The 21,636-nt window shown below is 39.5% G+C and overlaps 2 protein-coding genes across 4 annotated transcripts; both read right to left on the bottom strand.

Annotated features, from left to right (window-relative positions):
* Positions 1-700: 700 nt before the first annotated feature.
* llph (LLP homolog, long-term synaptic facilitation factor) lies at positions 701-7,536 on the bottom strand. Of its 3 annotated transcripts, XM_052030278.1 has the most exons (4): positions 7,426-7,498; positions 5,220-5,311; positions 3,564-3,770; positions 701-2,673 (listed from the first exon to the last, which is right to left on the bottom strand). In XM_052030278.1, exons 3-4 carry the CDS (start codon positions 3,760-3,762, stop codon positions 2,510-2,512), a joined length of 363 nt encoding a protein of 120 aa, XP_051886238.1. In that variant the 5' UTR covers positions 3,763-3,770; positions 5,220-5,311; positions 7,426-7,498; the 3' UTR covers positions 701-2,509. The 3 variants fall into 3 exon arrangements, with proteins under 3 accessions (XP_051886238.1, XP_051886239.1, XP_051886240.1); XM_052030279.1 differs by lacking the exon at positions 5,220-5,311 and having other exon boundaries at positions 7,426-7,536; XM_052030280.1 differs by lacking the exons at positions 5,220-5,311; positions 7,426-7,498 and adding an exon at positions 7,180-7,400.
* Positions 7,537-11,674: 4,138 nt separating this feature from the next.
* Positions 11,675-21,636, bottom strand: tmbim4 (transmembrane BAX inhibitor motif containing 4). The gene is made up of 7 exons (XM_052029774.1): positions 21,488-21,636; positions 20,788-20,896; positions 20,426-20,531; positions 18,875-18,908; positions 15,444-15,561; positions 13,688-13,733; positions 11,675-12,422 (listed from the first exon to the last, which is right to left on the bottom strand). The coding sequence occupies exons 1-7, from the start codon at positions 21,570-21,572 to the stop codon at positions 12,216-12,218; spliced, it is 705 nt and encodes a 234-aa protein (XP_051885734.1). The 5' UTR covers positions 21,573-21,636; the 3' UTR covers positions 11,675-12,215.

Here is a 21,636-nt window from a genome sequence, read left to right as displayed (position 1 = left end):
TCTCTTATAGGTTTCTGAGAAATGGACTATCTACAGCAGGCTCATCAAGGTATTTGAAAGATACCACTGATGTTGTCTCTGCAAAGTACTCTAAATTCATTGAAAGGATATGTGAACCAACATTAGTTTGCTTCCAGCCAACATCCCCCACACTAAAGCCTTACTTACACATACAAGCTACATTGGGCAGACCACATTGTTTGCATGTCTGATGTCAGATTCCCAAAACATGCTTTCCATTCTGAGCCTTGTAATAGAAAGCTTATCAGGCAGAAAAGGAAAAGATTCAAAATGTTCTCAAAGCCTCAAAGAAATGCAACATTCCCACTGATTTTTGGGAATTCTTGGTCCACGACAGCTCCAGGAACATTTGGGATGGTATTGAGAACCTCAGGTCCATCCATTGGGAGCACAGAAGCCCTGCATAAATGGTAGGATTGCACCAGCTCACAAACTACCCAACCCACCAGGCACCTCAAATACAGTGTGAGGAAGTCTGTGGATCCCATGCTGGCCCCATTATTCACCTTAGAATCCTCAAAACTGGTGTAGAAGCAAATCATCCTTGATCTAAAATGACTAGCTAGTGTTGGCAAATTTTGGCCTACAGGTGAAAATGGCAAGCCACTGTAGGATTGCATAAAAAGAGTTGTGCAGTACCAAAACACATTCTGAACGGTGAACCCATGTACACTACCTCGTTATTCCTTTTACTTTTGCACTATTTATTTTGTAATTTATAAATTTATGGTAATACAATCTTGCACTGTACTGCTGCCACAAAACAACAATTTCATGTCATATAAGATGTGATAATAAACCCGATTATGATCCTGAACAGGTAGGCAATATTATGAGTAAGGAAATGATATTTACTGTATGTTGATCTCCACAGATGAATAGAATAATACAACAAATTAAGAAAATTAACAATGAATCAAGGGTGGAATCTAAACTACAGAGAACCTAAGAAAACAACGCTGGAAATTGTCACATTGACACATCTCCATGACGGAATGATTTTCCCCATCAAGATTTCAGATGAGGTACAAAAATGCAAATACCTTAGCCACAATTTTCAAAGTTGCATTTTTCTTTTACAATTGCCTTTGGATTGGAAAATTGTAAATGTTTCTCATTAATGGCAGAACAGACGCGAGAGGCAGTATGGTTTGTACATATTCAGTATTTATGTGGCTTTTGTATTCAAGAAAATTAAGCTGAAAAGGCTTTGGTGGTACTATGATGCAATCTCATAGTGAAGGAGTCTGAAGATGGGAAGAATATGGGAGATTGTACCTTACCCACCTTTGGATTCTGCTATACTGTGCCCAATTTCACATTCCTTCTTGACAGCCTCCTCCCTGACTCAACCTCAATCGATTGAGCTGTTCATTTTTTGTTTAAATCTAATGATTAACTTCTAATGTGTTAAGAAGTTCTGGTCATTACCTTTTCTTGAACATTTCAGTCTTTTGCAACATCCAGTACCTACTTTATACATTTTAGAAAAATGTTTCCCTTCAGTATGCATTATCAATAAAGCATATGATTGCAGTATCAATTAGATGCATCTCCACTCACAAGATGTCCTTGAGCAGTCATGGCCATCTATTGATCACCAGACAGAACAAGTTAGTTGATTTTCCAAAGCTCCAACTCTGTAATAATTTTGTAACATTGGTCACATATTCATGATCCAATTGTTCCAGAGGGCAAGCTATATGTCTCAATTGAAAGATGAACATCTCCAAGTCCTCTGTAATGTTGAGTGGTCTTCAGCACAGACCAAACCACCTTGCAATAGGATTAGTTAAGATATCACCCTCTGTATGATCTAGGGCTTTGTGCTAATTTTAGAACTAATCTTAGAATTCATTTGCTGACAGTGGGTCATCCACAAGCACAAAAACAACAGGCAAATGAACACTTCATGTATAACTGGTATTGCAGATGAAGTACTTCAATGGTATTGGAACACAGCCTTGCGATGCAATAGCTACAGACAAATGGTCTTTATAGCCATAGAACCATCTGAAAGTTTTTTTTTTAAAATAAACTCCCCATTCAAAAAAGTTTGCTGCTTTGGTCCATTAGATTTTTCTGATGAGAGCATAAATGTCTGCTGAGGAATGGAGTACAAGTATGTCAAAACCAGTGACATACAGTCTGCCCCTCTCCTCAAATCTTTTGTTTTATCTCCTTTCCCTTGGTGCTTCTTATTCTTTTCCCCCCGTTTTATCAGCTACAGATCAACTCGCTGTGTAAATTAATCTTAAACATTTTCCGATTGGTGTTACTTTAATGTTAACAGTAAGCTCTAAACTTTCACAAATATGCAGAATACCGCATTAGGAATACATTAGCACACACTTCTTAAAGAGTGTATTGTGATATTACTTCAGTCAGCATCTTTAAATCATTCAAAGTATTCAACATTGAATCATTTGTTGTTTCCAGTCTTATTAAAACATAAAAGCAAGTCCTTGTGTACTTTGTTTTCACATGTTTACCACGCTAATCCCTTTGGACATCTTGATTTCCCTTTCTTTTTCAGCTGGTGCTTGAGCTTCTTTCTTTGTCTCGGATGCATCCACAGTGGATACTGGCCATGTTCATTCAGAAGTGTCTTTTTGTTCCTTTTGTTATCTATGTCCATTGTAGAAGCATCATCTGGAAAGATTAAGGTTTGCTTGTATTGTCAGAGTTAAGCCACAAGTTCAAAATCTCAAATCATCAACATTCAAATGTTGGTAAATAGTCCATTAGCTCAAAATAGTATTCACCTCTGGCAAGACTTCACCATTGAAAGTAACAAGTAGCTGCTTTACACAACTAACTAGGCCCAATACATGCTCTATGCCGAGTTACCTGATCTTAGATGACTGTAGAGCTAGTATGACTTGCTGCAGCATCATTAGGTTAAGGAGGGGGTAAAAGGCTTCCATTATTATCTACAGATAATAATTCAAATTATTTGCTCATTCAAGGTTTTTATGAGCACCGAATTCTCACTTTGTTTTTATTTACATTATAAAATTCATAACAATTTAAAACTTTAGCTTAAAAATGGATCATATATCTTTATGGTTTTTCAATAAAATAAGTGGATATAAACTTGGAGCAAAAACTACAAATGCTGGAGATATAAAACAACAGCAGAATGCTAGAAGTGGTCAGCAGGTCAAACTGTACTGGGGGGAAGAGAAGGCTCTTTGAACCAAAGCATCGGGGTTCTCTCCTCATTGAAACTGGTCGAACTGCTGGGAGATTCCCATTCTCCATTCTTCATCAAGCAATTTGTCAGGTGCACCTCTATTTCACTACTGAGTGAAATTGGACTCGATTGTGACATCCCACTAAATAGTCTGCTGCCACTCTGTTCTTCCTCCTCTACACAAATTAATTATGCGCTCTAATTTTAACTCTAATTCTTATAGTCTCAAATTTCTATCTCAGTTTATGATTCCTCCTGGAATTCTAAGGCTTTTTAAGCCCACTTTTATCAAGTCTTAATTAAACTTCCTTGAAGGTTCTCTTCTCAACTAGTAAAAGAAAATTACCAGTTTCTGCAGATGACTTCTGTTGGAGCTTTTCACGTGAGACCACAGTTGCAATTTCTTTAACATCGTTCATATTAATGTCACCATTCCGATCCACTCCCAGTACACTTTTCAGCCGTGCAAGCTCCTTTGGTGCATTTTTTTTCCTCTTTTCAGCTCGCATCTTCCGCTTCCATTTACTTCTTATACTTTTCGCCATTCTTTATTCTATATTTGAATAAAAGCCAAATTACATCATTGCTGATTTAAGTACAAAACTGCACATTGAATAAGACATAAATATTAATGCCCCCAACACGGCACACTGAATATGTGCATCATACAAAATAGGCTGTACCAAGCCCCAAATATGAAACTTTCATTCCGATTGCTATTCAGTGGTACAGACAATTTGGAATTCACTGTCTCAAAGGTCAATTCAAACACTTTCCAAGTTAACAATGCCCATTTTACCAAGTACTGAATCATATTCTGCTGCACATCGATTTTTTCCAGCAATAAATAAAAATTAAAATGTTAATTTTTTTTGGGGACACATTTCATCTGATTGCACATTGCGAAGTTTTGGAACTTTTTCTACATAAAGCCTACTAATATAATGGCAAATTACTTATTTTGATTAATGGCATAATTTGAGTACAACACAAGTCAAAAGAACTGGAACTACAAGATAATTAGTTAATATTTTTCTTTTATTTTTCAGTTTTTCCCTTCTTTAATCCTTTCATAAAGTTGATGACTTGGCAGCATAACTACATAGTCTTTGGTACCCTTATGTGGTTTGTACAAATAACAATAATTTAGGTTTGAGTTTTGAAAATGAGTAGACTCAGTGGACAAACACAAATTTGTTACAGCCAAACCCAATTCATTCATAGTGAAATACAGATGCGCTTGTCAAAGAGCCATTTGATGCCAATTTCAATCCTACTAAGCCATGTATATTGAGACCAACAGTATATGATTCTAGAATAATTCCAGTTGAATTGAACACCTATCTCGTCTGACCTTGTCTGCAGCTCGCTGTTTGTACTCAGTGCTGCCTGATTAATCATTTTAAGATGCAACTGCTATATTAAGTACAATATGTGAATTTAAAATGATACATCAAAATTCAACCTCATATTATTATCTTTTACTGTTCGATAGACAGTGCCACATGTTGTGAATTGGATCACAAACTCAGCTCAACAAGCTACCAAAAACGTTGACCCTTTGTAGAAGTCTAGAGTAGTGTTTCTGTATTGGGAATATTCATATAGCACAGAAACAGGCTCTTTGCCACTGCCACTGCCACCTCCTCCCTCCCACCCCCACCCCACCACATCCATGCTGACCATTACTTAACCATATATACCTAATCTCATCTACCAAAACTCAGTCCCTAGCCTTCTATGCCTTGGCAATTCAAGTGCTCATCCAGATGCTGCTTAAATGTTTTTGAACATCTGCCTCTCCAGTCCCCTCAGGCAGTATATTCCAGATTCTGGGTGAAAAAATACTTTCTCTGATCCCCTCCATACTTTCTACCCCTAACCCTATGCCTTCAAGTTTTAGATGCCTCTGCTATGGGGAAAAGTTTCCTACTATCTACTCAGTCCATACCCCTTATAATTTTGTATACTTCTATTAATAAGGACCACCCCATCCCCTCACCTATCCAGTCTCTCCTCATAAACTGAGATACTTCATCACAGGCACCATCCTGGCAAATCTCCTCTGCACTCTTGCCAGTGCAATCACGTCTCCTATGATGTAGCAAACAGAATTGTTTAGTGCTCCAGCTGTTTTATAAAGTCGTACCGTACCCCCCCGCTCTTATATTCTATACCCTAGCTAATGAAGCCAAGCATCCCACATGCTTTCTTCACCACCTTATCTACCTGTGCTCCCACCTTCAGAGATCCTTGCACTGGTATACCAAAGTCCTTCTGTTCCTCATATCCTCATTAGTCCTCCCAAAGTGCATTATCTCACACATAACAGGATTGAATTTCATCTGCCATCGCTCTGTCTAGTGGCGTGCCACAGGGGTCGGTGCTGGGACCTTTGTTGTTTGTGATTTATGATTTAAAAAACAACTTGGATGTGAATGTACAAGGCATGGTTAGTAAGTCTGCGGATGATACTAAAACAGGTGGTGTTGTAGACAGTGTAGAAAGTTATGAAAAATTATGGGGGGGTGATCTTGATCAGCTAGGTATGTGGGCTGAGGATTGGCAAATGGCTTTCAATCCAGATAAATGAAAGGTATTGCATTTTGGAAAAGTGAACCAGGATAGGACTTATACAATGAGTGGGCCCTGGGGAGTGTTATGAAACATGAGCGTGCAAGCAGTGTCACAGGTAGATAGGTTGGTGAAAGAGGAGTTTGGCACACTGGCCCTCATCAGTCAGGGAATTGAGCTCGGAAGTAATGTTGCAGCTATACAAGATGTTGGTGAGGCTGCACTTGGAGTATTGTGCACAGTTTTGGTAACCCTGTTATAGGAAAGATATTATTAAGTTAGAAGAGTGCAGAAAATATCTGGCAGGATATTGCCTGGACTTGGAGTCCTGAGTAACAAGGAGAGATTGCGTAGACTAGGACTTTATTCCCTGGAGCATAGGAGATTGAAGGTTGAGTTGATAGAGGTATACAAGATCATGAGGGGCATAGACAGAGTGAAAGCATGTAGTCTTTTTCCCCCAGGGAGGGGGTGGTGAAAAACAAGAGGACATAGGTTTAAGATCAGAGGCAAGAGATTTAAAAGGGACATCAGGGGCAGCTTCTTCACTCAAAGGGTGATGTGTATTTGGAAATGAGTTGCCAGAAATAGTGGTTGAGCAGGCACATTAGCAACATTCAAAAGCCATCTAGATAAGTAGATGGATAGAAGTTTGGAGGGCTAAGGGCCAAACACAGGCAGTTGGGAATAACTTGCTGGGCAACACAATCAGCATGACCGAGTTGGGCCAAAGGGCTGTTTCCATGCTGTATGACTCTATGACATTCTATACCCTCTGACCAGATCCAGTATCACCCCTTCTCTAGTGGGAATGGCTCAAGAAGCTCACCAGGTCACACTAAAAGTTGCACCCTTCTACATCTTTCACTAAAGTGATCCCATTCAGTTTCAGGAAAGTTGAAATCCCACTACTATAATCCTATCACAGTGATCTCTCTCGACTGTGTCTACATATCAGCTTCTATATCTTCTGCTGAATGTTAGAAGGCCTATGATTTATCTCCTACAGTTATTGTCCCTTTTTGTTCCAATGTGCCCTCATCTGAAGAGTCATCTAGGATATCAGCCCCCCCCCCTCACTACTGCAATAATAGACTCAATATTGTAATATCACCTCTTTTGCAACTGCACCGTCACACCTGAAGATTCTACAGCCTGGAATGCTCCAGTTCTTTCAACAATTTCTCTACGCTAGCGTATTCCCACGTGCTGCTCAATACTCCAAGTTCATCTGCTTTACTATTCGGACTCCTTGCGTTAAAATAGATGGAATTTACCCTTGCGTTCCTGCCGCACGCCTACTGGACTGATTGGTTTTTCATTTAAATAGCATTTTAAAAAAGTGCTTTTAAAGCTCTCTAAAACAATGCAATAAACTATCAAATTACTATGGCAGAAGCTGGCCACGGGGACAGAGCAGGCGGCTGGCGCAGAGCCTTCAGCACATGTACAGACGTGGAGTAATGCTCGCGTTTGAGAGCAAGGCCCTGCGTTGACTGACGTTGCTCCCGACTCCTTCGCCTTGGGCCGGCCGGGCCGGGCCGACCCGACCGCGGGACACCCGGGAGGAGCTGACGAAGCAGCGACTATCCCCGACGGTAGGAATCTAACAAGGCAAAGCGCCGCGCCCTTACTGTTGTCCGGCTGTAACTCCTTGGCCCAAATCCCCACTCACAGCGAGATAGCCGATGAAACGTTTCACTGACGCTCGTCACACCGGGCGGCCCCCGGGCACACACGTGGGGATTGTGGGAACTCGGAGGATTACCTCAGGCCTCCCAACTCCTCCCACCTCCGGAGAGGCTGACAGGCTGACATCCCAGGCTGAAATAGAAGCTCAGTCGCTTTCTGCATCCAAAATGCAGGTTCTTCCCGTGTTTTCAGATTCATGCGTGTTTAACGATATTAACAGTCTTGAAGGCAAGTCCGCCGTTGCTCTGCATCAGCGGATTCACCAGCAAATCAAAACCGCAGGCGAAGTGATTCGTATTTTCACAAATCAGCTTTTGATATTTGCAATTATAAAATGATTTTTACTTATTGATTCTATGGGTTTGGGCTCAATTAAGGGGTAACATACTTTTGGGTTCAATGGAAGGTTCTACATGTCCTCTGATTGTACCTCAGTACAAGTGACAATAACAAACCAATACCAATGTAAGTTTTCTTAAAGCGATGTAGCAACTCCGGTGCTGAAATTTTTCCGACGGCAGGGATATCCTGGAGTGCGGTATCAACGGACGAACAGGTACCCTGATCTGCATTTATTTACTTTTCGTTTCAAACTTTTGTAATTTTTCGAAAATGCTAATTGATAACAGGGTCAACAGGTCAGCTAGGATGAAGCGTCCTACTTAGGCAGTCCTTCGGGATTAAGGATGACTTGTTTTGATTTCGTGGAATCTGAGGTTACTGATGAAACTAAATTGGGCCGCAGACACTTCCACGGGTCGGGTTGGAAGTGCTTGAGAGAGAGACATGTTGGTATTTTGTAAATTGGTGTACTCCTTCTGCTGTTTATGCAGGCTTCGTGTGTTCCTGTTGCATGGATTTGATGTTCTCAATACCATCCTGAATGTGCCTTCTCCACTTTGAGCAATCAAGGGCCAGAGATTCTCACGAGCCAATGTATATGTTGCATTGTTTCAAAGACACTTTGAGCACATCCTGGAATCTTGTCCTCTTTCCACCTGGTAGTCTCTTACCATGACTGAACTCAGAATAAAGTGACTGTTTCAGGTGTCAGAAATACAATAATGTAGCCTGCCCAAAAAAACCAACTGACTGTAAATAGTCATGATGCAGATGTTGGCTTGGGAGAGAGCACTGATATTGTTTATTCATCCTTCCACTGCATGTAGAAGATCTTGTAGAAACAGCATTGGTGGTATCTTTTAAGTGCCTTGAGTTACCTGTTGAGGCTAATCTAGCTCTTAGAAACTATAGGAGTGCATGAATCACTTCTGCCCAATTGCCCACGAGTTTTGTGCTAGATCTGAGGTCTTGATTTTCAAACACTTTTAGTTAATTGACTAAAGGCTGTGCTGGCACATTGAAAGCAAAACTATTTTGCTTTCAACTTTCTGGCTTCAAAATGTTTAATAAAATTAGATAAAACAAGTACAAATCTGATCATTAACGAAAATCCTTAACTTTTTGCAATGGGTTTAATTGATATTTGTAGCACAAATCCACAACTTCTTTGGCTGAAACATTGGTAAATGTTGGTATTTCTCAAAAATGCCACCAAATTCAAGAATCTGGTGAGAATGTGTTGAGTCCCAACCCTGCTGTCCATATTTTGCCAGTAATTTCTCAAGTGATGCAGCTAGTAGAGCCACCTCACAGCACCTCAAAAGCCAGGTTCAATCCTGACCTTAGCTGCTGTCAGTGTGGAGTTTGCACATTCTCTCTGTGACCACGTGGGTTTCCTCTGGGGGCCCCAGTTTTCTCCCACAGGTTAACTGGCCACTGTAAATAGTCCCTATAATCTTCAGGGAGGTGGGGGGGAAGAGTTGTTGAGAATGAGGGGAAAGGTTTAGAAAGGGATTCATGTAAGCTTAATGTATATAGGTGGTTGATAGTCAGTGTTGACTCAGTATTTCTGTGGCCTATTGCTCTCTCTCTGGAACCACCGTCTACAACATAAAATGATGGGAGCTGAGCGAATTGCTGGGATAAAAGGCTAACATTGTGAGGCTATTGTTTGAAATGCTGACACATTCAAGGTGCAGACTGTGGGAAAATGCTACTCACCAACCAACACAAGGAAATATTTTCTCAGACAACCAGGCACCCACAGGAACAGAATTTCCTCCTCACTGGTTTTGTTCAGTCGAGGGCAAAATGTGTTTCTACTTTATTTCAAGGTTGCATTTTAATATAAATTTACATTTGAAATGTGGCTTCATGCAGTTCAAAACCAAACAGCAATCTGAAGTTTTTGAGAAGGTGTAAGTGCAAGCTGGAACATAGCCTCTTGTCTTCAGATCAGGAAGGGATCCATGTAGGCTGGACCCTAACCTCTCTCTGCATCCAGGGCAAGAACTGGCTGAGCTACATTTGAAAACCTCATCCTGATAAATATTTTCTCGTGAGCATGTGTTCTCTGCTCAGCACTCTAATGGGTAACGTGATCTAATCAATTTCATATTTATCCATTGCCCAAGTATAAGTATGCATTAACCAGTGTGCACACATAAAACTAACAACTCTTAACCACATTGGTGTCAGATTCAATCATAGAGTTATACAACATAGAAACAGGCTTTATGGCCCATTTATCCATCCAGAATGCCTCCACCACTTCCGCCATCTCCAATGGACCCCACTACCATACGTATCTTCCCCATCCCCTTCTACCTTTCGCAGGGACCACTCTCTTCGCGACTCCCCAGTTCACTCCCCCCACCCAGGGAACTTTCCACTGCCCCCGCCATAAGTGCAACACCTGCCCCTACACCACCACCATCCAGGGATACAAACAGTCCTTTCAGGTGAGAGAGATTCACCTGCACCTCTCTTAATATCATCTACTGCATTTGGTGCTCCACGTGTGGCCTCCTCTACATTGGTGAGACCAAACGCTGACAAGGTGACCATTTCGCAGAACATCTGTGCTCCATTTGTAACTGCGATCTGCATCTCCCTGTTGCCAGTCACTTCAACCACCACCAACGCGTCACCCCCACCCCCCAACACAGTCACAGAGATGTCAGTCCTCAGCCTCCTCCACTGCCAGGAGAATTCCAAGCACAAACTGGAGGAACAGCACCTCATTTTCTGTCTTGGAACCTTGCAGCCTAACAGCATGAACATTGAATTCTCCCACTTTAAGTAATCCCCACACCCCTTCCCCCTCCCCCAACCATGCCTCTTCTTTTCTTCCCATTCCTAGCCTATCTTTTTTCTAACCTTTTTTTCCCCCTCTCATCTTTGACCCATCCCCAGTGGATCTGCTCTCCCTTCATCCCCCATGCCTGCCTATCACTATCTCTTACCCGTATCTACCTATCACCACCTTGTACCCACCCTGCCTCCCCTCTTTTGTCCACCTATCACTGGTCTGCTTTTCCCTCCTATATATTGGGCTTCCCCTTTTCTTATTCTCAGTCATGAGGAAGGGTCCAAAACTGAAGCTTTGAACGCCTGCCTTTCTCCCCCCACGGATGCTGCCTGGCCCGCTGAGTTCCTCCAGTGTCAGTGTTTTTCATCTAGATTCCAGCATCTGCAGTCCTGTGTTTCTCTCCTTTATGGCCCATCAAGTCTATGTGACCAATAAACAGTCATTAACACTAAACCCATTTTATTCTGCCCACATACTATAAACTCCAAAGAGAAAGAACCAGAGGTCAAGGTTGAACCTGGATCACTGGGGCTGCAAGGCAGCAGTTCTAGCTGCACCAGTGTACCAGCCAATCACTGACCCCTATACAAGATTAAGTCATGCACTCTGGCTACCTGAAAAACACTTGTAATTCTTGCAGTATTGAAAGTGGGACATCTCAACCAAGTTATTATGGATGAAAATGGATGTCTACTTACATGCCTGAAAAAAAAGCTGACAAGTGTTCAGCTTGGGTTTTTGAATAGGTATTGTACATTGGACTTCAGAATTTCTCAGTCAACTGAATTGCTTTAGGGCGGTTAGTATTTTTTAGATAACTTAAAACAGCTCGACTGGTTTCTAATCACTCTCATCGGTATCCGCTTCTTTCCCCAGTTTTTATTTCTCCATATCTGGCATCTTGTTCCTCTGATTGTCATCACCCCAGCAAGACTAAGCTGCACAAACTCCAAATAAAAAGTTTTTTTCCCCATAACTGGTTGCCTAGAACTTAAGATCCACAAAGTATTATTACTTTTAAAATTAACACTTAAATAGAAAGGGCAAGTTGCTCAAATTTTATTTAAAGGGTGATGCATCCATCTGAACAAAAGGAGCTTTTACAGAATAGGGGTTCGATCCATAAGCATTCCAATAATAAGTAAATAAAGAGGTATTTCATGAAAAAAATGAGAACAATCTTAACTGAATCCACACCAAATCGAAACAGCTTTGTCCCAGTTCAACAAAACTTATCCATCCAGAGAAACTTTTATAAGTTTTAAAGATCTACATCCAAACCAAGCAAAGCCAACAAAACATTGCTGAACTTAAGACTGGATTGGCACACATTTTCAATTTATAATAATTTTTCTTTAAAGCTATTCTCCAAAAGCAGCCCTGATTGCCCTCAACGAAAAACTGTACAAACTGATTATACTCAAAATTATCTACATCAGACAGTGAATATAAATAATCAATTAAGAACAAAGTTAGCTAATAAAATTAAACAGGAAATCCATACACAAAGTGCATTCTTTCACAAATTTTACAGTTAGAGACATAGTTAGATTCTTTTCTGTAATTATCAATCATCTGTTACTTTTTGTTAAGTGATTGAAGGATTCGGAGAATATGTAAGAAGAGATTAATGACATCCAAGTACAAGTTAATTGAAGCCAGTACAAATTCTTCAGGTGAAAGCTTGTGCATCAGTACATGTGTATCATAGATGATAAAGCCACAGAAGAGCAGAGCTCCTGCAGATGCAAGTACAAGTTCCATTGTGTCGCTCCAGAAGAAAAGCTGAAGTAAAGTAAAACATAAAAATCAGGAATGCTCTTTGGGAGATACCATTGCAAGAAATGAGAAGCATTTCTATCTATGATGATACAGTATCACATTGTGACTGTACAGAGAGTTAAAATTAGGACAATCCCAGCTTTCATTTTCATAGTGACTTTAATATGGAAACAAATTTTAGAGCATAGAAAACAAAAGTTATTTGGAATGGATCCAGGACAGACATAAACATCAGCACAATGACCGTTTGTCCCGAGCAGCTGCGCAAGAGGACTCTCTGGCCAACAGGCTGTTCCCAGGGATGCATACTGTGCTGAGGGAAGGTCATCAACTCGATGAAAAGGCACTTTGGTCTGCCCGAAACCTGTTGGTCTTCCAGTGCAACAAGATGTTCATTAGTGACTGCTGCCAGCTGGCACATTCCAGGCTGAAGGAGTACACACTATGAACACACTGAAGCTTGGTGCAGTCAGAAGGACTGCACTCTAAGGTCCAGCAACACTGGGCTCTGAGGAGCTGGGCCCTATATAACGGCTCCACAAACACACAAGGGGGCATTGTTCAAAGAAGCCACATGAGTGTCATTGGTGCTCTGTAAATAGAATGTATCAACTTGATGACATTATGAATGTATAGACTGGGTGACATTATTAATGCAAGGAAAGCCATGCACTGTTTTTATATTTCTTGTATATAGTTTTTATGAATAAAGACTGTGGGACATTTCTGACATGGTATTTTGGATTTAAGCGTTGTTCCAGGTCATGCAAAAGGTCAAACATTAGGACTCTATAACAATAAGTCAAGATTGAATGTTCTCCGGCTGAAATGTAAAGAAAATCACATGTGGGCTTGTTCTTCATTAATACCAAGGTCATTCTATTTCCAGAACTGACTAAAGAACGAAGTATTATTCCTTCACTGTAAGGGCAGGGAATGTGTTATTTTCAATGGAGAGAATCAAACTGGTTGTACATGGTAACTCAGTGGTACAGGATAATGATTCATCTTGCAGGGTACCACTTCTGTGTCAGATAAACTGGTGTATATCTATGCAGAACTGAAAATATGCTCCACAAATGCCAGTGGAAAATTCTACATAAATTTCATGGAAACATGAAGCAATTGAAAAAGTCTTGCATATTGGTAAAATCTGGCATTTACTTTTGCTTGTTAGTGTTTCTAACCACAACTAAATGCACATTTAAGGTAGTATCTTTCTAATTTATAGCAAATAATTCAGTTAGTTTAGAGCAACTTATACTTACTTTAAAAAATCCAGCCAGGATCAAAATCCACAGACATGCAAAGAGGCTAAAGGAAGGCAAAATAAAAATAAACATTTCATCATTTAGTCATTGTTCTATGCAGATTACATGATCACATTTTAAACAATTGTTGTTTCTCAGGCTATGGAAACTGCAAGTTATGATAGATGGTAATTTCTTTTATAGTGAGTATTAAGATTAAAATCTGGTGTTATGTTAACAGAATGCATAAAATTATGGAAGAGTTACAGATTTTGCAATGTTGTATAAGAGACATTTTAGATTAAATAATTAAATTATTTGCTTGTGATAAGTTTGGCTTATGAACTGGATGCAGAGTTAATGTTTTAGGGCTCCAGCCAGTAATACATTAGTCCACAAGTAAGTAATTACAAAGTATTCAGCAAAGTTCATCTGCTTAACTGTTTCACAGAAATGGTCAGACTTTTTCTGGTGTTTTATCCAACAAGATACAATGTATTTACCAAATAATTTTTGTCAGTGCAAGCAATTCTAAAATAATAAAAATCTGTGTAGCTCCAACAGTGAAGACTTTCATTACACATAGTATTGATAGACTTTACATTCTTCACTTCCCCTTTCTCAAGGCTATAATTTATGGTTTCCAACCCAACCCATGGCTCCAGTCATGCGCTTGGCTCACATTCTCAAACCTCCGCACTGGTTGCACATCTGGTTCCTGTTCCGGACCTCCAGTTGCATCTGCACACTTAGATCCCAACTCTTGCCTCTGCGCAAACTTCTCCAAACTGATTGGAACTAACATCAGCACCCTCTCCAGACCAATATGCCCAGCACTGAAGTCCAAATTACTGTTGGCTACATTGCACAGGCCACATCATTTGCATGCCCAATACCAAACTCCCAAAACAGGCACTCTATTCCAAGTTCCATCATGGGATGAGATTACCTGGCAAACTCAGGAAAAGATTCAAGCATGTGCTGAAAGCTTTCCTTGAGGAAGTGCAACAACCCCGATGACTCCTGGGAACCTCTGGCCCATGACTGCTCAGAGTGGAAAAGCATTTGGGCTGGTATTGAGAACCTTGAAATCATGCATTGGGAGCACACAGGAACCATGCTTGGCAAATGGAAGCAATGCACCAAGTCACAAACTACCCCTTCGTCTGCCCCATCAGACATCTATGGAAGAGTCTGCGGTTCCCAAACTGGCCTCATGTGATAGCTCAGAACCCACAAAACTGGAGTGGAAGCTAACCATCGTTGATCCCAAGGGACTGTTTAAGGAAAAGAATTTACACTATAAAATATAAATATTAGTAATTTATGGTATGATAATGGTTTCACTCGTATATGGAGCCCTTCGGTACTTTAACCAATATGCAACTGCAGGGCATCATAAATGACCATAACTCAGGCCCGAATTAACATCCACTTTAAGTAAAAATACCATTTACATTCTTTGCACAATAAAGTTTGTAAAAAAAATTTAAAAAATGATTTGTTGCAAGATTGATTAGTTGGTGCTCTCAACATAATCAATAGAATCATCAGTGTGTATTGGTTGTCAGAAAGAGGATTCCCAAATGGAAATTCCTGACCTCTGGTGTGGCTTAAAGCCATAAAAGGATCAATAATTCCCAAAATAAGTTATCTACAAATTTATTCTGGAAGGGTCTGCCAAGTACCCAAGTGTCCTGAAATAAATGGAGAGAAAAATGAACCATTATGCAGAACTTTATAAAGTGTAATGAGTTGTCTAAAACGGACGTACCCTGCTCCATATTTACTGAAATCTCTCTTCGACTGAAACGTGTAGACAGTCAATGCAATGAACACAGCAGTCGTTAGAACAAATGCTTGCAGAACTACTGAATAGTCATAGAAAGTAACTGAAAATGAAAGACAGATTTTAAAAATAATTGTCAGGTAAACTTGATGCTTATGCCTCTGAATGAACATTTTCATTTATTTAGGTACATTTTAGGATTAGCCCTAGCATGATTGAAGAAAACAAGCAATTCCATACGTGAATAAAAGATACAATGGAGGTCTAAGAAGTCAATGAAAAGTTAAAGTGTTTCCCCTTTGCAAGCTATTCTGGAACATAGCTCAATGGGTGGCACTGTGATGGGAGTCAACTACTGGGGTTCAATACTGACCTTTGGAACTGTGTGTGAAGTCTGCATGTTCTCCCTGCAAGTGTGTGACTTCCCTGGGTGCTCCAGTTTTCGCTACATCTTAAAGACTTGGTGGTTGTTAGGTAAATTGGCTATTTAAATTCCCCCTAATATAGCTGGTGGAGTTGGTGTATGTGAGAGTGTAAATTACAATAAGTGTGGAAATTAGATTGATTAGATTACTCTGACAGCCTGCAAAAACTCCATGTGCCAAGTAGCCTCCTTCTATGTCTTAAGGAAATATGAAATATCACAAAGCATTCTCAAACAATTTAGAGTGGCACTGTGGGGTAGCAGTTGCTGCAGCGTGGAGTTTGCACATTCTCCCTTGATCCTACGAGTCCCCCGAGAGGCTCCAGATTCCTTCCACATTGCAAAGATATGCTGGTAGGTTAATTGGCCCTAGTGTAGGTGTGCGACAGGAAAATTGGACGAAGTTGAAGTGCACATTTGAGAGAATGGGTCGCAGGGACACACGAGGGGGAAGATACCGATTGATGGGTGTGGTCTGAGAGTCAACATAGACTCAATGGGCCAAATGGCACTCTCCTGTGCTCTACGGAAATGAGAGAATTAACCTAGCAGATGTGGCAACAAAACTTCATAATATTTGTGACTATTCATGAATTTAAATAGTAATCCAATTTCAGTTCTTTTGGTCAGCCACAAGTCCAACATGCCCTGAAATCTAGGATCATTTTAAGTGTCTCCTATTCAAGCGACAAGGAAAACTATGCTCACCCGTCTTTCTCATTACAACACACATACAGCCCACCTAATTCCCCCATGTTCAGAGAAATTAGATGCTGAGGCTTTCATTAGAACACTCAAGTAGGTAGAAGTACATGATAAAACTGCAGTTCAAAAACAAAATAACTTTGGTAATTATCATAGTAAGCACGGTTGCCTGGTATTTGTTGTCTATCCACGATTGCCCTTGAATGAAGTGGTTTGCTAAGCTACTTCAGAGGGCTCAATCAGAAGTCTCTCACTATGCATGACACAGGTGATTCAAAAACTCAGTGGAAACTGGATCACTGGAATGGATGGCTGTCACTGACCAGGAGATTAATCACCCGACAGTATGGCATGAGATCCAATTTGTTGATGGGTAGGGTGGGGGAAATTGAATTACTGCTCTGACTGCTGGCACATGGGGTTGGACAATCACACTGAAAGAGTTATATAAACTGTACAGTCAGCTGTCTGCCGTAATGCTGTTCCAAATAATAATTATTCCCTTCATCAAACTATGCCACCAAAGCAGCATTTAAATAATTAATATCTTATTTTGTGTGGCGTTTAAACAGTACAAAATGTTCATAACATACAAATGTTCATTTATAGGTAGAAATGAGGGGTGGGCCACGGACTTTCTAATCTTGACACCCACAAGCATACTGAAAGAACAAATAGGATCTGTCAGTAAAGCTTGCATTATCTCTGGTTCCCATTTTCTTTAAAAACAGTCTTCCAAGTTAGGAGCTACTGAACTGTCACTGCATTCTGGGTAGTACAAAACCTTATATTCAAATTCTGGTGGGAGGAAACTTGCTCCAAACATGAAAGGTCTACTTTAAAAATGATCCATGCAGAAAAGTACTGTTAATTTTAAGAATATAGAATGGGTTTCCACATGAGCAACTTTGAACAGTTAACATTGACATTCTAATTTAAACTGTGTGCTTACAAATCTATTATTTTCCTTTAGTTACAGATACAATTGGAGAGGGAAGAATTTCAGGACTAAAGACACTATAAAAGTTGGATATATACAGCTTATTAAATAAGGAGCTGCCATTAGTGGCATAACATAGATCTAAAAGGATTGTTTGCTTAGAACAGGAGCTTTAAACAAATTCAGTAAAGTTGAAGTTAACAAGAACTAGATAATGAAAGAAAAATATGCAAGGCTTCACCCATGAGGATCTTCCGATTGTCGTTAAGAGGTAGTACGTCAGTTTATACAGGTCACTAACCCACTAGTCTTCTTTGCATACATCTTGAATTTGTATGAAGTTTTAAATTTTAGAAGAATAATGGATTAAATTGAATACCAGGCACATTACTGATTAGCTTTTGAATATGTTAATGAGGACAAAGTATTTCCCAAAGAATAGGCCAAACTAAATGCCGTACTGAATGTGATATTAACCATTTGAATGCTGCTTTGGTGGCATAGTTTGAGAAGAGGGATAATTGTTGGAAGCTTTTTCAGTGAGCAAGTTGAGCAGGATCATGTTAAATGTGAATCTGGAGTGCAAAAGAAAAACTATATCTTTGAGTAAAATATTAAACTAAACTTAAACAAAAGAAAAGCCAACAGCTGATTATTTTTATAGTGGATTCTCATTTGTGGCACTCATTAGTCTGCAATTTTTACTCACTGTTCTTGTAACTATTTAATTCTACTGTTGTAAAAGTGTAGCAAACAATTAGAACTTGGAGTTTGATTTATGATTTAAATCAACAAGTTACTGCCCATATTTTTAAAAACTATTTTTAATTTGAAATAGTGATATGTTAAGTATATGATTATATATGCTAATACAAAACTTATATAATTAAAATAAATTGAACACATTAATACATCTTGGATTATGGGATTAAGATTCAGAATAGAGAACAACCTTAAGTGCAGGTTAACAGTATTAAAGCTAAATTGAACAGAGAATGTGGAATAAGCATGGAATATATGAATTTGATATTTGACAATTCAGTAAATGGAATCTTTTAGATCTTATGTGGGACATCCTATTCAGTCTCATCCTAAAATAAATAAATCCTCAAGAATATTATACAACGTTGTACCTTTTTCGGAGCTATATTATTTTATTTCAGTTCCCATGACATTTTCTGTTAGTGGTAACAAAATCAACTTGAAACAATCACAAACTTGTGAATGTTAACATGAATTAGTTTCAGATTCCCCATTTTCAAAATATCCATTGCACAGAAAAATAGCTTCTATGTAATTCATATTAAAATGTTATATTTGAGCCAAAAATTCTCAAAAAACCCTTACCAATGGTAGCCACAGTAGAAGCCTCAAGAAGGGTCTGTGGAGAAATAATTTTCAGTATGTTACTAAAAGTTTAAAAGAAACAATAGTTTGTAACTCCTCTCAAAAATTCTGATATTTATTCAGCACACGTGCATAAAATCACAAACTACATGTGATATTTCTACATGATATTTTGTCTAAAATAGACAGAAGATTAAGAGATAAACTCTCATTTTAATATCAAAGTTTCAATAAAAACTGAGTCAGTGACAGGATTATGCTAGGTTGGTTGATCTGATATTCATCAACATTGATGGAAATTTCCTCACGTACAAACTGACTGGCAAACAGTCAAAGCTTTAAGCTTACTTGCAACCCAGTTGATACACAAACATCTAAGTGCTAGTATTCAAAACAAACTGGGACTGATATAATGGCTGAATCAAATAAATAATATTGCATAAAGGGTTTTAATCCAAATGAAGAGGAAATGAGAGTGAAGGGCTTAGGTGAGAAAAGAATAAACAAATCCAAAGAAAAGAATCAAAGCCGTAAAGCAGTGTCATGATCTGACTGTGGATAAGCAGCATATGGTAGGAAAGTTCAGAATGGTTAATTGTAAAACTGCAGTGAATAAAGTCAATTAAGGGCAAAATGGTAAAACTAAGACTAAATGAGTTATTTTTGAATGCAACAAGTCAAATAAATAAAGAAGCTGCTTTTACTCCACAGATCTGGGTGTGCACAAAGACAGGTTAACAAGCAGATACAGTAAGTGGACAGGAAAGCAGTGTAATGTTGCCTTTTATTGCAAGGGGTCTGGAGTTCGTGATTGCCTCAAGTTTTCAGGACTTCGATGAGATCACAGCAGAAATACACCAGTTTTGGTCTCTCCCAATCAATAAGGAAACAAAGGTTCACTAGAATGATTCCTAGAATATAAAGGTTAGCTAGAAGGAGAAACCAAGGATGTGTCTACATTCATTGGGATTCAGTAGAATCAGAATTGATTACATTGAAATATAAGATTTCAAGTGGGTGTAAGAAGTAACTACTCAGATAGCATTTGTATAATTGGAGAGTATTATGAGGGGCATGGTCTCAGAAGAAGGGGTCAGCAATCAAGACCGAGATGAAAGCAAATTTTGTTCAAACAGAGGGTTAAGAATCCTCAGAATTTGTTACCCTGGAGAACTAGGAATGCTTAATCAGATAATATTCAAGATTTTTGTAGACTGTAATGATATCAAAGGATATAGAATATGACAGGAAAGTACAGTTGAGGTGAAACTCCCATTCTTCTGTGATATTAAAGTCATTTATAGACATTGAATAAATAGCTACCTATTCAACAATTGGATAGGAGCACATTCTGCTAACTTGAGGAAAATTCCAGATAAAGCACCACATAAATGGCCACAGTAAGAAAAAAATGTCTAGAATAAAAGTAATTTTTGTAAAGAACCAAGCTTCTGACTAAACAAAAAAGTCCTTAACAACAGCTTAACTAAATGATATGAAGTTAAAAAGTCTTTATGCAACCTTAATACAACGATTTGGCCGAGTACTTACAAACCCAAACAGAAGATACAAATTAACAGGATGCTGATGTCTGTAGATTGCCAGAGCAATTATGAGACCCAGAGATCCCAAGGCCGTTATCAACACCAACGAGGGACTAGAATAGGGTCAAGACAATAAATAAGCATTTAATAACAAATATAACTTTTTAATTAAATTAGGTATTATTTTATTACAAGATAAAAAGCTGCCACATTAGAACATCTGGACTTTTCCGACAGAAGAGTTGGAATTGGATAGAATTACTTACTGTTGTGCGAATGGTCACATCAAATCTCACATTAGTCAAAATAAAAAGGCAAGAAAGAAAGGAAAATCAGAAACTATAAAAGGAGAACTGAAAGAATACTTACCTAGCATGAACAAATTCCTTGACAGTGTTGCTATGCAGGAAAACAGCAGACATCACCGTAGTCAGAATAATTTGTACGGATAAGATGCTGTAAACCTTGCGCAGAAATCCTGTCGGAAAAGAAATACTGAAAATTTCTCGAGGGAACAGTTGTATAATTAAAAAACGTAACGGAGAAGTGTATATCAGTAATCTCAAAACTACCAGATAGTTTCACCTTTGGCTTATATTTGAGGAGTTAATTTTTCCTTATCTTTTCCACCATCTCCAGATAACAGATTAATTTATCACCGCCATGTTCCCGGTGTCCATCCAGATCATTTAGTCACTCAGAGGAAGACCATTTGCCATCAATAACCTCTTGGTGATGCATATCTCACAAGTATTGATCTTACCTCCTGAACAACGCCCCTCCAGCTGATCTTTAACAGGATGTTGTGGCTCCTATCATAAGGTGAAGGGCCGTCAGGCTCATCCTACTGCACTAATGGTGTTGTAATGATAATTGGGTGAAAGTAGAGTTTCATAAGCATCGCCTCCCAGCCGGCGAAGAGCGGGCACAGCGCCAGCTTTCCTTGCCCGGTGGGCCGGATCCGGGGCCGCCTCGGGCCCTTCACCATCAGCTGCGGCCTCACCGCCGCGTCCGGCCCCGGCGCCCCCCCCCGGCTCCTCTCCGTAGCATAACTCCTCTCTGCTCTTACCCATGCGGATATCAACGCTGGCCGAAGCCACACTGGTGCCATAGTTGAAGTCATCCTCGATAGAGGACCGAGGATACGGATCCATGGCCGACTCCTTCGACGGGTTCCGTCGCAAACTGCTTCCGAGTCATCCATCCTGACCTCCTGAC

Source organism: Pristis pectinata, chromosome 15, assembly GCF_009764475.1.
Source record: "Pristis pectinata isolate sPriPec2 chromosome 15, sPriPec2.1.pri, whole genome shotgun sequence".
NCBI lineage: Eukaryota > Metazoa > Chordata > Chondrichthyes > Rhinopristiformes > Pristidae > Pristis > Pristis pectinata.
The sequence above is the reverse complement of the archived record's forward strand: the minus strand, read 5'-3'. Positions and strand labels throughout refer to the sequence as shown.